Consider the following 15,010-nt stretch of genomic DNA (forward strand, 5'->3'; position numbering starts at 1 on the left):
ATTTTACTTTCCCTCTCAAAAATATATATATATTTTTAAAATCAATATAGTGGTAAAGGGTCATTTGAACCGGGGTGTGTAGACTTTTTATACCACTGTGAATAGTGTAAAGAATCTCAGCCTCTCTTCTTGGTCAGTAGTTGCTTCCAATCTCCTCTGTTGCCATGACAACTATTCATACCGGTGACTCATCTGAGCGTCCGCCAGTCGGCTTGTTGACTCCCATTTTTACCTCGCACCACGATCCCGCCTCGGGTGACGCGATGACGAGCGTGGAATTCCATAAGGTGTCTGTCTGTTCATGCCCCAAGAGTTTGCTCCACATATTAAAGCCTGTTTTCAAAGCCTACTAGAACATCTGAAATGTTTATGGGGTTAATCATAGGCACTTAAAAAGGCAGCAGGTGTGTGCTGACCCCAATTTAGTGCGAATGTGATTGTTTAATTCTGAACACAATCACGTTGCAGTTATAAGAGGGTGGACAAATGTATGCAACCACATTATCTTTATTTATTGAGCTGTACAGATTATAGCTTTGGAATGTTTTTTCTTGTTCTCTTTTTCAAATGTCATTAAAAAAAAATTGGCATTTTAAGAGGGGCACGTAGGCTTTTTGTACCACAGCACACATATTTCACAGCCCTTTTTTAAACCACTTTTCCTTCAGCCGACTGCTATTAGCTTACCATACATTACGTTCCATTGGCTGGCAAAGCGACCAATCCAGGGTGTCCAGCTGGGGATAACCCGTAACCTTAATGAGGACAAATGCCACAGAAAATAGATGGATTGTTGCAGGGAAAATATTTTTGAATATTTAAACCCCGGACATTGAGACTCTAAATTAGGCAAAGTTGTGAACATGATTGGCTGGCGACCAGTCCATGGTGTACCCTGCTGCTCGCCAAAAGTCAGATGGGACATGCTCTAACTCAACCACCACCCAAATGAGGAACACAGGATGGATGGATTTTTTTTTTTATTATTATTGTTTATATTATTATTATGTGACGTTCCTGTGTGACTGAAGGATTGAAGAGACGCTAACCTGTCATTTGAGGTGGTGGGATGTGTTTTTATCACATAGACGGCCTTAATGGCGTTTAAAAATGTTATTCTTTAATGAAATCACTTGATAACATGACTCACAAGAGTGTTTTCTGTTCCATTTCAGCATGTTTCTCGTCGTGAACCCTAAAAGTGAACGCCATGGTTTAGCATCTGGGTACTCGCGTCCATCACGTTACGTGATGACGTCACATGGGCACTGTGCAATTTGATTTGATCGCCTTGGGGAAGGAGGGGTGACCGGAAATCACTGTAGTACGCTGGTATAAAAACTGACGTCGAAGGCCCAAAGTCCTCTTTCTGTTACCTGGCAAGGGGCAGCAGCTTTGGCCGCGACAACCCAGAAACACCAGTAAGTAGAGCTTTTTATCCCCCTCGGGCCTTGCATTTGAAGCCGGTTTTTCGAGCATCCTCCATCGGTACCCTGACGAAACCGTTATCTTTATGTATAACGGTTTTTTGTGTGTGTGTTTTTTTTTTAAATTGCAGTAGCGGTGTATTACGTAATATACTGCGTTTGGGTTTTACAACAATGTCCTTTTAAATAATCCTCGATTTAAGGATCGCCTGTTATTATATTTATGTGTACTTTGATTTGGGATGGGTGTATAATTAGCTCGCTCGTACTCTGATACGGAAAGGACAAAGGGAGCGCCCTAAAATGGCCGCTCCTTTCTTTCTTGGAGCAAATGGTCCCTTATAAACGGCGACAGCTACGTTTGTGGCGCGGATGGGATTTTATATATGACTATTTTATTTTAAATGACAAATTATGACGTGGTATGTTGAACACGTGTCGAGTCCGGCCTGGGCCTCGGTGGGGCCTGTTAGCATCATGCTAGCAGTCTAGCTTAGCCTCGAACATACTCGAGCTATTAAGCGAGCAATTACAGCGCGTTAAAGTTTTTACTTTCTCACTCTTAAACACCGTCAATCTTTTAATGCACGGACATTTTTAATATTGATTTATTTTTCTTAGAAACTATAACAATGGCCAAGGAAAAGGTCCACATTAACATCGTGGTCATCGGCCATGTCGACTCCGGCAAGTCCACTTCCACCGGCCACTTGATCTACAAATGCGGTGGCATCGACAAGAGAACCATCGAGAAGTTCGAGAAGGAGGCCGCTGAGGTAAGCCATTACTACTTTTTTTTTTCCTCCCCCTCTCTCTCCCCTCTGCAGTTACGGTGCTCTCTCAAAATGGCGGCGCCAGCGTGCTCTTGCTGAGCTGTCGGCAAAAGGGCGTGCCCCATTCTGCGCGTGCGCAGTGGGGACTTAAATCTACTGGAATGACTGTGCAAGATGCCTCAGCGATAGAATACTCGTTTTAACTCATTGTAAAATGGTCATTTAATTAAAAATAAATTAATAATGGCTTGCTAATGTATTTTTTTTATTATTCACAGATGGGAAAGGGCTCCTTCAAGTATGCCTGGGTGCTGGACAAACTGAAAGCAGAGCGTGAGCGCGGTATCACCATTGACATTGCTCTGTGGAAGTTTGAGACCACCAGATACTACGTGACCATCATTGATGCCCCTGGACACAGGGATTTTATCAAGAACATGATCACTGGCACATCTCAGGTAAAATAAATTATACCAATCAAGCCCATGTTTTTTTTTTTTTTTTTTAAGTTACTTTCATTGTAGTAATCAAGCTTGACATTCCAGGCTGACTGCGCCGTGCTGATCGTTGCTGCCGGCGTGGGCGAGTTTGAGGCCGGTATCTCCAAGAACGGCCAGACCCGCGAGCACGCTCTGCTGGCCTTCACCCTGGGTGTGAAGCAGCTCATCGTCGGAGTCAACAAGATGGACTCCACCGAGCCCCCTTACAGCCAGAAGCGTTTTGAGGAAATCACCAAGGAAGTCAGCACCTACATCAAGAAGATCGGATACAACCCCGCCACCGTTGCCTTCGTCCCCATCTCCGGATGGCACGGAGACAACATGCTGGAGACCAGTGACAAGGTGAGAATTGGCTGCCAGTTGTAGGAATGTGACTATTGGTCATTGTGGGAGTCTGACATATTTTCTCTCTCTCTGTAGATGGGCTGGTTCAAGGGCTGGAAAGTTGAGCGCAAGGAGGGCAATGGCAGCGGCACCACCCTGCTGGAAGCTCTTGATGCCATCCTCCCCCCCTCGCGTCCTACCAACAAGCCCCTCCGTCTGCCCCTGCAGGATGTCTACAAAATTGGAGGTAAGAAACCTGCTGCGTTTGAAACGACAATGGAATCAATTGGCAGCGGCTAACTTACTGTCTGCCCAGGTATCGGAACCGTACCCGTCGGCCGTGTGGAGACCGGCATTCTGAAGCCCGGCATGGTTGTCACCTTCGCTCCCACCAACTTGACCACTGAGGTCAAATCTGTGGAGATGCACCACGAGTCCCTGCCCGAGGCCGTCCCTGGCGACAACGTGGGCTTCAACGTCAAGAACGTGTCCGTGAAGGAGATCCGTCGCGGTTACGTCGCTGGCGACAGCAAGAACGACCCACCCAAGGGTGCCGATAACTTCAATGCTCAGGTTTGCATCCTGGCTGTAGTTTGCCTTAAACTGATTAATTTGCACATTCTAAAAGCGTTTTTTTTCCTTTTCTTCTTCCCTAGGTCATCATCCTGAACCACCCTGGCCAGATCAATGAGGGCTACGCCCCCGTGCTGGACTGCCACACAGCTCACATCGCTTGCAAGTTCAAGGAGCTCATCGAGAAGATCGACCGTCGTTCCGGCAAGAAGCTTGAGGACAACCCCAAGTTCGTCAAGTCCGGAGACGCCGCCATCGTCAAGATGATCCCCCAGAAGCCCATGGTGGTGGAGCCCTTCTCTTCTTACCCTCCCCTTGGTGAGCGCCCTTGAACAACCCGCACTATGAAAGCCAATTTGGCACTTTTTGCTTCCTAACATGCTTTCCCGCTCTATTTTCCAGGTCGCTTTGCCGTGCGTGACATGAGGCAGACGGTGGCCGTCGGCGTCATCAAGGCTGTGGAGACAAAGGACGTGAGCGGAAAGACAACCAAGGCCGCAGAGAAGGCCCAGAAGAAGAAATGAATGGTCGTGCAGGACATCCAGCAAGGGGACGTTCGCCGGCAGCAGCGGGCCACCCCTTCTTCCCCACTTTGTTCGCCCCACCCCGGTTCATCTCTGAGGCACAGCTCTCTGCTCAAGGACTGGCTTATGCTGATTAAAACTCATCGCAAAAGTTTTCGCAGGAAAAAAGGAACTTGCGATGTTGTCAGTCACCTGAATCACATGTCGGTGCCTCTAAGTTTAAGTTTTGAAAAGGTTTAAAACTGTTCATTGGATGTTCAAATGCCACAAAAGTTGATTGGAAACGAAAGCTGCTGGTAACTAATAAAAATGTCTTTGAAAAAATGGACACAGCGCGTCAACTTGTATTTCTGCTCAAGTAGCCTCGGGGTTAGCTGTGGCGATAAACCAGTTTCGCAGGTCTGCTTTGAAGTCTGGCTTGCGACTCCAGTTTGAATTTCGATGACGTGTAAGCAGCGTGGCTCCACCCTGTTCACAGGTACTGCATAAAAGCTTGGGGCATTTCCGGCTCTGTCTTTTCCAGCTCAGGTGGAGTAGCTGTTGCTGATCAGAGGTTAGTACATTTATAAACATCCTGAACCTCAACTGGGTTTCTCCAATCTCGACAAATCTATATTTTGTGTTGATTAATAAGAGTTGATGGTACTGAAGGCCTCATCTTCAAATCGTTGGTGGGAAATGTATCGTCACTTTACTTGACAGAGTGACAGAATAATGAATTGACAAACAATTGGACGTCAAAAATCTGATTCGTCCCAATGGATGGCAAATTTGTCGTGTTATATAGTCCATCCGCATGCGCGCACTACCGCCACTACTGACATGGCGGCAGAACAACATGGAGGCCGGCCACGTGACCCGCCGAGGTGTGGCACCTACTGAGAAACGAATTCACGACTAATCGTCATTTGACCTCGTTTAACCCAACATGTCTCGGGAGTTGATCGCTAAAAGTATCGTTCTTTCTCCGCCAGGCGTTCAAAATGGCCAAGGAAAAGATCCACATAAACATCGTCGTCATTGGCCATGTCGACTCCGGAAAGTCCACCACCACCGGCCACTTGATCTACAAATGCGGCGGCATCGACAAGAGAGCCATCGAGAAATTCGAGAAGGAGGCTCAAGAGGTTGGTTCGGTTAACTGCTTTTTTTTTTTTTTTCCCTCTCACACTCTGCTGCTGATTTTCATTTCCTGGCGACGAGCGCCACCTACTGTTGTAACTCGCACTCCACAACAGGGATCACTAATTTTAAGAATATAAAATCAAGTGGTTTTCCTTCCAAATTATTAGTATCACATTTACTTTTCTGCCATTACAGTAACATAGTATCTGTAAATAAGTAAAAGTAACTAAATGCTAAATACTTCTTGGTATAAGCAACAACAAAAGACAAAACTATTAGTGTTGATCGGAGGCACTTAAATGTTTGCAGATTTGGGCTAACGTTATGACTGAACTATTATAAAATCGTTTGAGTATGTATTTCTGTTTGACTAAATCATTTTAAAAAAAAAACTCTTCTCAGATGGGCAAGGGCTCCTTCAAGTACGCGTGGGTGCTGGACAAGCTGAAGGCCGAGCGTGAGCGCGGCATCACCATCGACATCGCCCTGTGGAAGTTTGAGACGGAAAAGTTCTACGTGACCGTCATTGACGCTCCCGGACACAGAGACTTCATCAAGAACATGATCACTGGCACCTCTCAGGTACTTTGAAACACCAAACACACACATGTAAACACAGTTGATATTATCCATAATTATGGCCCTCAATTTTCACTATTTACTTATTATTATTTTTTTATTTTTGGAGATAGCTCAGTATTGTTCATTCGGTAATTTTACCGATTAGACTTATCATCATTGCGCTCCCTTTTTTTTTTTTTTGTATGTGCGTGCGAGTGTGTGTGTGTGTGTGTGTGTATTAGTTCACCTAAAACCCATTAAAAAATCCCATACCGTTCACCTGAACCAGACATGACCAAATACGGCCCGTTATGCTTTTCAATCCGGCCCGCCGAACTTATCCAATAAGGCTAGAAAAAAATTCAAAATAATTCATTTAATTTTGTCCCTGCAATGCCCTCGTTTCACCAATAGGTGGCGCCAGCCGCGGCGCCAGGATTTTTATTGTCGGTAATAATGTGTTTTGAATGTTGAAAGTGATCATCTTTTTTTCAATAAATCTTGATTTCTTTAACTTTACACCTTGAATTGAAATCTATTAAGAATAGATGCAATCGCCGGGTTTGACAGATCACAGTGCGTGTGCTATTATAAATCTATTTACATTTCTCCTCCCACTTTGCCAAATAGTGTGTAAATGCCGCATCTTGCATATTCATTGAGGCAAACGTACTACCTGGATTAGGGCTATTTTCTAATAATCATAATAATCATAATAATAATACATTTCATTTAAAAACAGTACACCCAAGGTCACTTTACAAAGCATAAAAACACAGCAAAGGTTGAGCTAAAACAATAAAAATGAAGCTATTGGAAAAGCTGTTTTAAATAAGTGGATTTTGCACATTTGAAAAACGCAGTCCTTAGTGCACACTAAGTAAATCGGTTTGTACATTTATCTGTGTGTGTTTACTGTGCTGTGAGGTCCAAATGCTCCTGGTCCGGCCCATCTGTCAAAATTTCAAACCCATTGTGGCCCGCAAGTCAAAAAGTTTGCCCACCCCTGACCTAAACCGAACACTTCCAGCCAGAGTCGTGAGGCCGTCAGGAGACCCGAGGAAGGACCAAAGGAATATTTGCTATTTTTTACTTGTATTTCGATTATTCACAACACGATACAATATGATGCTCTACATTCCAATACGTGTCACATGACAGTTCTGTTGCATTCGAATGCATTCCAGGCCGACTGCGCCGTGCTGATCGTGGCTGCCGGCGTGGGCGAGTTCGAGGCCGGCATCTCCAAGAACGGCCAGACCCGCGAGCACGCCCTGCTGGCCTTCACCCTGGGCGTCAAGCAGCTCATCGTCGGCGTCAACAAGATGGACTCCACCGAGCCCCCTTACAGCGAGGCCCGCTACAACGAGATCACCAAGGAAGTCAGCACCTACATCAAGAAGATCGGATACAACCCCGCCGCCGTTGCCTTCGTCCCCATCTCCGGCTGGCACGGCGACAACATGCTGGAGGAGAGCGACAAGGTGAGGGGTCGCGTATTTGGGGGAAACGTAAGGAATGTTGCGGCTTTGACATTTTTTTTTTTTGTCTCTGTAGATGAAATGGTTCAAGGGCTGGAAGCTCGAGCGCAAGGAGGGCAATGCCAGCGGCAAGACCCTGTTCTGTGCTCTGGATGCCATCCTGCCGCCGAAACGGCCCACCGAAAAGGCCCTCCGTCTGCCGCTGCAGGATGTCTACAAAATTGGAGGCGAGTAATGGCACACATTTTACAATATAAAAGTGTATCACCAGCCAAACCAAAATGTCACCAAAAAAAAAATATATATATATATATATATTAGTGCTGTCAAAGTTAACGCATTAATTGATTAATTAATCACAATTAATTCATTAATCATAGCGTGACAGCTAAGGTAGCACAGGTTGTGTTTGAGCAATAAACATAATTTCACTCATTAAATTAAAGCATTGAATAAATGTTTGCGTATGACGTTTAGAATATTTGTTCATGTCAAAAATATCGGAGGCATTTTTTTTCCCCCCATTTTAAATTAAGTGATTAACTGATTAGAAAACGAGGAGGATGAATGCGTGCAGTGGATCAAAAAAAAAATGTTGAAGACGTCGTGATAACATTAAATGTCAAAAGAATGAAGACATAACCGGTGCTCTTCAAATTTGGCGGGGGGGAAAATGTAGATGAAAAAGGCTTTTTTATTAAGCGATTAGTCGTGATTAATCAAAATTCTAAAATGTGATTAATCTGATTAAAAATGTAATCGTTTGAATCGTGGGAACTGGTCTCATTTACAATGAGCAAAATGTCATGGAGTCCACGAGGTGCTTAATTTTCCAATACCAATCGCTCTGAGTTTGAAATGTCCAATGTCCAACATGAAACACTAATGCCATCTAGTGGCACAAAACTACTTGAATACAAATCTACGACTCGATATTTCACACTCATTTTAACCGTTACTGTTAACTGTAACTTTATGACTTACTTACTATAAAAATTACTGTGTCAAGGAACTAACGACAAAAATATTATTTTCGTTTAGTTTTCGTTAACAAAATGAACACTGTCGACCGTCTGTGAGACCGAGAAGGCGATTTGTGATTGGGCGAGTCAGTTAAGGAAGTGGAAGAAGGAAGAAGACAAAAAAAAAAAGAAAAGATTAGCGAATATTTTTTCCAGAACCCAAGGTTCCGAAGACTCCAGTTTGTTGAGAACCTAAATGACCTCGTGGGAGTACCTTCTAACCGCCTCTCGCCACCGCTCAGGTATCGGAACCGTACCCGTCGGCCGTGTGGAGACCGGCGTCCTGAAGCCCGGCATGGTCGTCACCTTCGCGCCCGCCAACTTGACCACTGAGGTCAAATCGGTGGAGATGCACCACGAGTCCCTGCCCGAGGCCTTGCCTGGCGACAACGTGGGCTTCAACGTCAAGAACGTGTCGGTCAAGGAGATCCGTCGCGGGTACGTGGTGGGCGACAGCAAGAACGACCCCCCCATCGCCGCTGCCAGCTTCATTGCGCAGGTGAGCCCAAACAGGAGCGCTCATCGTTTGTGTTCAGTGGACAAGCTCATCAAGTCTCTTTTTTTGTGTTGCAAGGTCATCGTCCTGAACCACCCGGGTCAGATCTCCTCCGGCTACACCCCCGTGCTGGACTGCCACACCGCTCACATCGCCTGCAAGTTCGCCGAGATCCGGGAGAAGATTGACCGACGTTCGGGCAAGACGCTGGAGGAAAACCCCAAGTTCGTCAAGTCGGGAGACGCCGCCATCGTCAACATGATTCCATCCAAGCCCATGTCGGTGGAGGCTTTCGCTCAGTATCCGCCCCTTGGTGAGTTTCACTTGGCAAACCTGTCACCATGGCGCCCCCTTGTGGCATCTAAGGGTGTTTTTTACCCAATAGTTTATGAATAGCTTTTGTTCGAGGTGTGTGCGTGATGACGTCTCCGGTATGTTAAAGTTCCAATGTGTGTGCATGTTTCTTAACTCATTCACTGCCATTGACGGCTATAGACGTCAAAAATTCATTTAAACTATTTCTATTAGTTTAAAATTTCCCCCCACTTTTGTTAACAAGAGTATGAAAACCTAGAACAGATATATAATGTGTGATTAATCGTGAGTTAACGAGTGAAGTCATGCGATTAATTATGATTAAAAATAGTACTCGCATGACGCCCCTAATTTTTTAATAATCTTTTCTTTAAAAAAATTTAAAAAATTTAAAAAAATTTAAAAAAAAATTAAAAAATCAGGGGCATCAGGCGATTAAAATTTGTAATCGTATTTATTCGCATGATTTCACTAGTTCACTCACGATTAATCACACATTTTATATCTGTTCTACATGTAAAAAAAAAATAAAAAATCTAGGTTTTCATACTCTTGTTAACAAAAATGGAAAAAACTAAACTAATAGAAATAGTTCAAATGAATTTTTGACGTCTATAGCCGTCAATGGCAGTGAATGAGTTAAAGCGACAGTAAGATACTTGTAGTTTATGTTGATTATGGTTAACTTCCACATTTGTTGACCGATTCCAGTCGTTTGAATTTTAAACTGTTCAGCTCATTTACATTTTTTTTAAATACATTTAAAAAAAACACACAACATTATTATTATTATTTTTTTTATTAAATGGAATGTAATACTAAAAGTCCTACTACTACTATTGCTACAAGTACTACATGCGTCTTTCCACCTGGCAAGAGTCAGCAGTCCCATTCAAAATTTCCGCGGGAATTTTTCTAGTTAATAACTTGTGACATCACTGCACCGTATAACTAAAACCAACTTGTCATTGCAGGGCGTTTCGCAGTGCGGGACATGAGGCAGACGGTGGCCGTCGGGGTCATCAAGTCGGTGGAGAAGAACGCCAACAGCGGCGGGAAGGTCACCAAGTCCGCACAGAAGGCACAGAAGAAATGAATTGTCGTCATGCAGGGTGCACGACAGAAAGTCGCCAACGTGTCCTCCACTTGGCCCTTTTCTCCCCTCATCAGTTCGCTCCTCAATAACTGGCTTCTGCTCATTAAAACTCACTGGAAAAGTGTCCGCAGGAAAGGAGGACACGCCTGTTTTTGCAATCAAAGCGATCTTGCTGTTACATTGAAGTCAGACAAAATAAACATCTGTGACCAAATCCAGTTTCTCTTCTCTTCTTGTGTGTTCTATATTAGCGTGTATCATCATTCGTAGTCTGTCAATCTGTGTATGAATGCATCTCTAATTATCATTTTGTTTGCATAATGACAATAGAGATTCTTGATTTCCATTCTGTGTATGCTAATCTAATCTCACCAAAGCATACCATAACACACTCAATAAGATTTTATTGAGTCATTAATTGGTTCCCGTTTATCACGGATAAAATAAACGAGTGCCCATAAACTCGTCTAAACTTGATTTGGAAAATCCTAAAATGAAGCACAGTAAAATTATTTTACCAGCCGCAGCTGGAGAAGCTCACCTGTAAGTACTTGACTGATAGAACCTGATGGGAAAAGTTCAAGTGCTGCTACAGACAAACATTCAGAACAGACTAGTTGTTGCTAGTCTGGTTCTATACTATTGTAAAGGTGCTCTTGAGCAAATTATGCTACAGTAATATTTATACAAATTAGGAATTGTAATACTACTGACATTGTTATATAATGATGCAATTGTTAGTTATATTGCACCCAAAATGTACAGTAAAATTCAATCAAATCAATAATACACGAACACTATCAATAAGCACTCTATGAATCTAAGTTAAAACATATTTTTTGTTTTCATAGGTTTTTTTTTTTCATCGTGTTGTTTTTTGTTTTCGTATTTATTGTTTATTAGTGGAATGGAAGTGGAACTTGCGTTTCATAACACCATCCATCATCGGACTGTTTTCCGGGTCACACGCGCATATAAATACTCCTCACCGGAAGTGCTACGTTCTCTTCTAGCGATCCAACATGGCGGTGAGTAGATGATCAGCCCATACAAATAAACCGCCACGAAGACGCCATCGTAATCCGCAACCATCGGAGCTACGGACGCGTATGAACTGTTGTTTCACCCACGAATAATTCGACACTCATGTTGTCGAAACATCACAAGTCATATTCCGCAGATTATCACGATTAGTCGCCCGGAAATATGGAAAGCGGCTAAGGCTAACATGCTAGGTGCCCTGAAAATGGAGCACTTGCGTCGTTACTCGTCAACAAGAAGAGTTTGTTTAATTATGTGATTCTTAGCAACGGGTCCAGTAGACCTTTTGAATTAGTTTCTGTAGTTTGACAACAAAACGTCAGTTTTTAATCTTATTTCTCTTGCGTGTTAGTGCTGCGTGGCTAAGCTAACAGAGGGGATATGTACGGGCATGTTCTCAACCTTTGAGCGAAACCTCTCCAAATAAAAGTCACTGTGAATTTACAAACAAAGTGACTCTGCGTGAAATCTGGGAATGTCCATTTGAACTCAAAGCTATTCTGTTTCATGACTCTGCAACAGGTTAATCATACTTTCTGTACTTGATGATGAAATGTACATTATTTGCATTTTGCAGTCAATGAAATTTATTTTTTATTTTTGGTCTGACACAGTGCAGTGGTTGGGAGTCACTGCTCTGTTTGGACATGTAAATCCGCAACTTTTTAGGGGGCATGAATCAACTTAACCCGGTTGTGTTGCGTATTTTAGCTGTCACTGTCGTCTTGCTAATAAAATCTGTCCACTTTGTACAGCAGGAACAGGGTGAAAAGAAGGAGAATCCCATGAGGGAGCTGCGCATCCGCAAGCTCTGCCTGAACATCTGCGTGGGCGAGAGCGGCGACAGGCTGACCCGAGCTGCTAAAGTGCTGGAGCAGCTTACAGGACAGACACCTGTCTTCTCCAAGGGTGAGCGGTCCAGTTGGGCAACAAATGGAAGAATAAAAGTTAGAAGCTTCTGTCTTACAAAAAAAATGGTGAAAAGAAGAAATGGGTTCCTCAAAAGCTAATTGGTGCTATTTATTTATTTTTTACTTTATTTTTTGCTGACAATTATTGCGGACATGCAAAATTCTCAAGCGTGAACGTTTCCGGATTCCCAGCGGTCTTGAACGTAGCATATGCGCCGCACAGTGAGATGGTTTGGACGATGACTTTTGGGTGTATTTTGTTGCAGCTCGCTACACTGTGAGATCGTTCGGCATCCGCAGAAACGAGAAGATTGCCGTCCACTGCACCGTTCGCGGCGCCAAAGCCGAGGAGATCCTGGAGAAAGGACTCAGGGTGAGTTGGCGTGTGCTGCGCGCCTGGCAATCACAAGCTTAGACCACCCTCTTCATATACTGGAATATTGGCCTGGTCATATTTTCACAAAACAAAGCCTTAATCTTAGCGCTGCTCGATTGTGAAGAAAATATTAATCACAACTAATTTGGTAATAATTGAAATCACAATTAGGTTTAATTAAGTTTCTTTGAACCACATTTTTTTTTAAATAGAAAATGTGTAAATACATATATTTAAACAACTCAAATTTATATTAACTCTTTCACTGCCAGACGTTTTCAGAAACGGGTTGTCCCCACTGCCAGCCGATTTAAGCATTTTGAGTGATCTTTCAAGGTCCACAGAAAATGTTGTGTTTGGACTATGGAAACACACATACTACCAAATGAAAGATTGGACTCTCAGCTTTCATCAGAAAAAAAAGTTTGTTTCTACCTTATTCCGTTCTTCAGTAATCAACAATAGAAAATGGTTACTTTCACCGAAATGCTCTCTTTTGAAACAAAAAACGGAGAAAAAGAGCTTTTTGTGAAACGATGTTATTTCATGCACTCTAGTGAATTGTACACTTCTTTTTGTCCATGAATGATGCCACAAACACCTAAATAGTGCTTTACTTCTGTAAAACGCTTTCACCAACAATGAAAAAGTGTTTTTTGATTGCAAAATACGTTTATTTCCATTCAACAGTGTAACAATTTGACAAAACAATTTCGCAAACTATTTCCAAATGTGTGCAACTGTGGTACTACTTACAATTATGTGGATGTTTCAAATACAGTTTTTCCTTTTGTAACGCTCCCCTGCTTGCAAGGAGACGCCGCTGGACTCGTACAACAGTTTACTTTCACTTTCACATTGGTCCGTTTTGCGTGCAAACGTTACACTTTCTTGACGGCCTTTTTTTCCGGGGAATAAAAAGCAAGTAGCAGACTGTACACACTCCTCCGATGAATATGCATTGGACTCGGGGCACTCTCCGTCGTCCGATCGAACGTCCGCCTGTGCGTGCTCGGTTGCGCTCCGCGTTACGACACCGTAATAGCCGCCGCGTCAGCGGTTCCAATTTCGCCGTCAAGCTCGGATTCACCTTCATCATCATCGAGTATGATCACCGTCGTCATCAATGCACTATTTTAGCGTTGGTCGATGCCTTTCGTCTTGTAAGTGTAGAGCTGCTTGCAAACGCTCGCCATTGCCCGTTCCCTCCTCCATCTAGCTCCATCTAACGTCTTCTACTGCCGCGTCAATGCTTTCCAACCACGGAGTCACCCTCATCTTCATCATCTATGATGATCATCGTCAACAATGTGCTTTTTCAGCGATGCTTTTGGTCTTTGAAAAAAACGTCTCGGGTGTGAGATCCTCGCGACCGGCCGCCATTTTTCCTTTGTCTTCCATTCTCATCTCCTGCTCGACGCTCTAGCTCCGCCTCTACTGACGCCCACCCGATCTTGTCAAAAGAGAGTCATCGCTGCCCTCTAGGGGCCAAAAATAGTCCTTAGGCACAACAGACAGACTTGAAACTTTGACCAGACATGCGGGAGGGTTTCCTCTACCCGTTTCAAAAAAAAAAAAAAAAATCATTGGATGACGTCTTTTGACGTCATTGGCAGTGAAGCGTAGGTTTTTACTTGACGTCTTTAAACGTCAGTGGCAGTGAAAGAGTTAATAATCTATTATTTTTTTTACGATTATGCCAATTTTGTAATTGTGGAGTGAAATAATTGAAATTTCATTTTGATTAATTGCACAGCCTTACAAACTAAATTATTTCAATATCTCCCTAATATGTATGCAATTTTTATTTTCAGAAACTTAATTACACGCATAGTGCCCGTGCCATAAAGCTAACTTTTTCTCATCGACAGAATAAAAACTGAAAATAAGAACGGTGGAAAGTCATTTCAATCGAAGCGCGACTGTGCCGCAGGTGCGCGAGTACGAGCTGAGAAAGAACAACTTCTCCGATACCGGAAACTTCGGCTTCGGCATCCAGGAGCACATCGACCTGGGCATCAAGTACGACCCCAGCATCGGCATCTACGGACTCGACTTCTACGTGGTACGTGACCCGCACGCGCGCGCTCGTCAACTTTGATCTGGGATCGACTACTGTGTCGTGATGAAACTGCCGCGTTCAGGTTCTGGGCCGACCCGGCTTCAGCATCGCAGACAAGAAGCGGAAACGCGGCCGCATCGGCTTCAGGCACCGCATCCGCAAAGAGGAGTCCATGCGCTGGTTCCAGCAGAAAGTCAGTGCCGCGCAAAACACGCCACGAATCGCCCACGTCGAATAACGCCGCTCAATAACGCTCGGCCTTGTTTTGTGTTTGTTTCCTTTCAGTACGATGGCGTCATCCTCCCCGGCAAGTAAAAGGACCACCTTTGACATCTTTGTAAGAAAGTAATAAAAAATAGAAAAGAATAGACTGCTCCTGTCCTCATTTTAATAGCTTTTATTT

The 15,010-nt window shown here is 43.7% G+C and overlaps 3 protein-coding genes across 3 annotated transcripts; all 3 read left to right on the top strand.

Annotated features, from left to right (window-relative positions):
- The first annotated feature begins 1,259 nt into the window (after positions 1–1,259).
- Positions 1,260–4,449, top strand: LOC144037027 (elongation factor 1-alpha). The gene is made up of 8 exons (XM_077548140.1): positions 1,260–1,421; positions 2,049–2,203; positions 2,479–2,658; positions 2,746–3,042; positions 3,121–3,271; positions 3,341–3,597; positions 3,681–3,915; positions 4,000–4,449. The coding sequence occupies exons 2-8, from the start codon at positions 2,060–2,062 to the stop codon at positions 4,119–4,121; spliced, it is 1,386 nt and encodes a 461-aa protein (XP_077404266.1). The 5' UTR covers positions 1,260–1,421; positions 2,049–2,059; the 3' UTR covers positions 4,122–4,449.
- Positions 4,450–4,534: 85 nt separating this feature from the next.
- Positions 4,535–10,431, top strand: LOC144037028 (elongation factor 1-alpha-like). Its single transcript, XM_077548141.1, has 8 exons — positions 4,535–4,674; positions 5,096–5,248; positions 5,649–5,828; positions 6,995–7,291; positions 7,365–7,515; positions 8,553–8,809; positions 8,885–9,119; positions 10,096–10,431. Exons 2-8 carry the CDS (start codon positions 5,105–5,107, stop codon positions 10,215–10,217), a joined length of 1,386 nt encoding a protein of 461 aa, XP_077404267.1. The 5' UTR covers positions 4,535–4,674; positions 5,096–5,104; the 3' UTR covers positions 10,218–10,431.
- Positions 10,432–11,750: 1,319 nt separating this feature from the next.
- On the top strand, positions 11,751–14,973 carry rpl11 (ribosomal protein L11). The gene is made up of 6 exons (XM_077548208.1): positions 11,751–11,780; positions 12,014–12,167; positions 12,436–12,542; positions 14,479–14,610; positions 14,690–14,800; positions 14,893–14,973. The coding sequence occupies exons 1-6, from the start codon at positions 11,766–11,768 to the stop codon at positions 14,920–14,922; spliced, it is 549 nt and encodes a 182-aa protein (XP_077404334.1). The 5' UTR covers positions 11,751–11,765; the 3' UTR covers positions 14,923–14,973.
- Positions 14,974–15,010: the final 37 nt, after the last annotated feature.

The sequence above is a fragment of the Vanacampus margaritifer genome, chromosome 17 (genome assembly GCF_051991255.1).
Source record: "Vanacampus margaritifer isolate UIUO_Vmar chromosome 17, RoL_Vmar_1.0, whole genome shotgun sequence".
Taxonomy (NCBI): Eukaryota; Metazoa; Chordata; class Actinopteri; order Syngnathiformes; family Syngnathidae; genus Vanacampus; species Vanacampus margaritifer.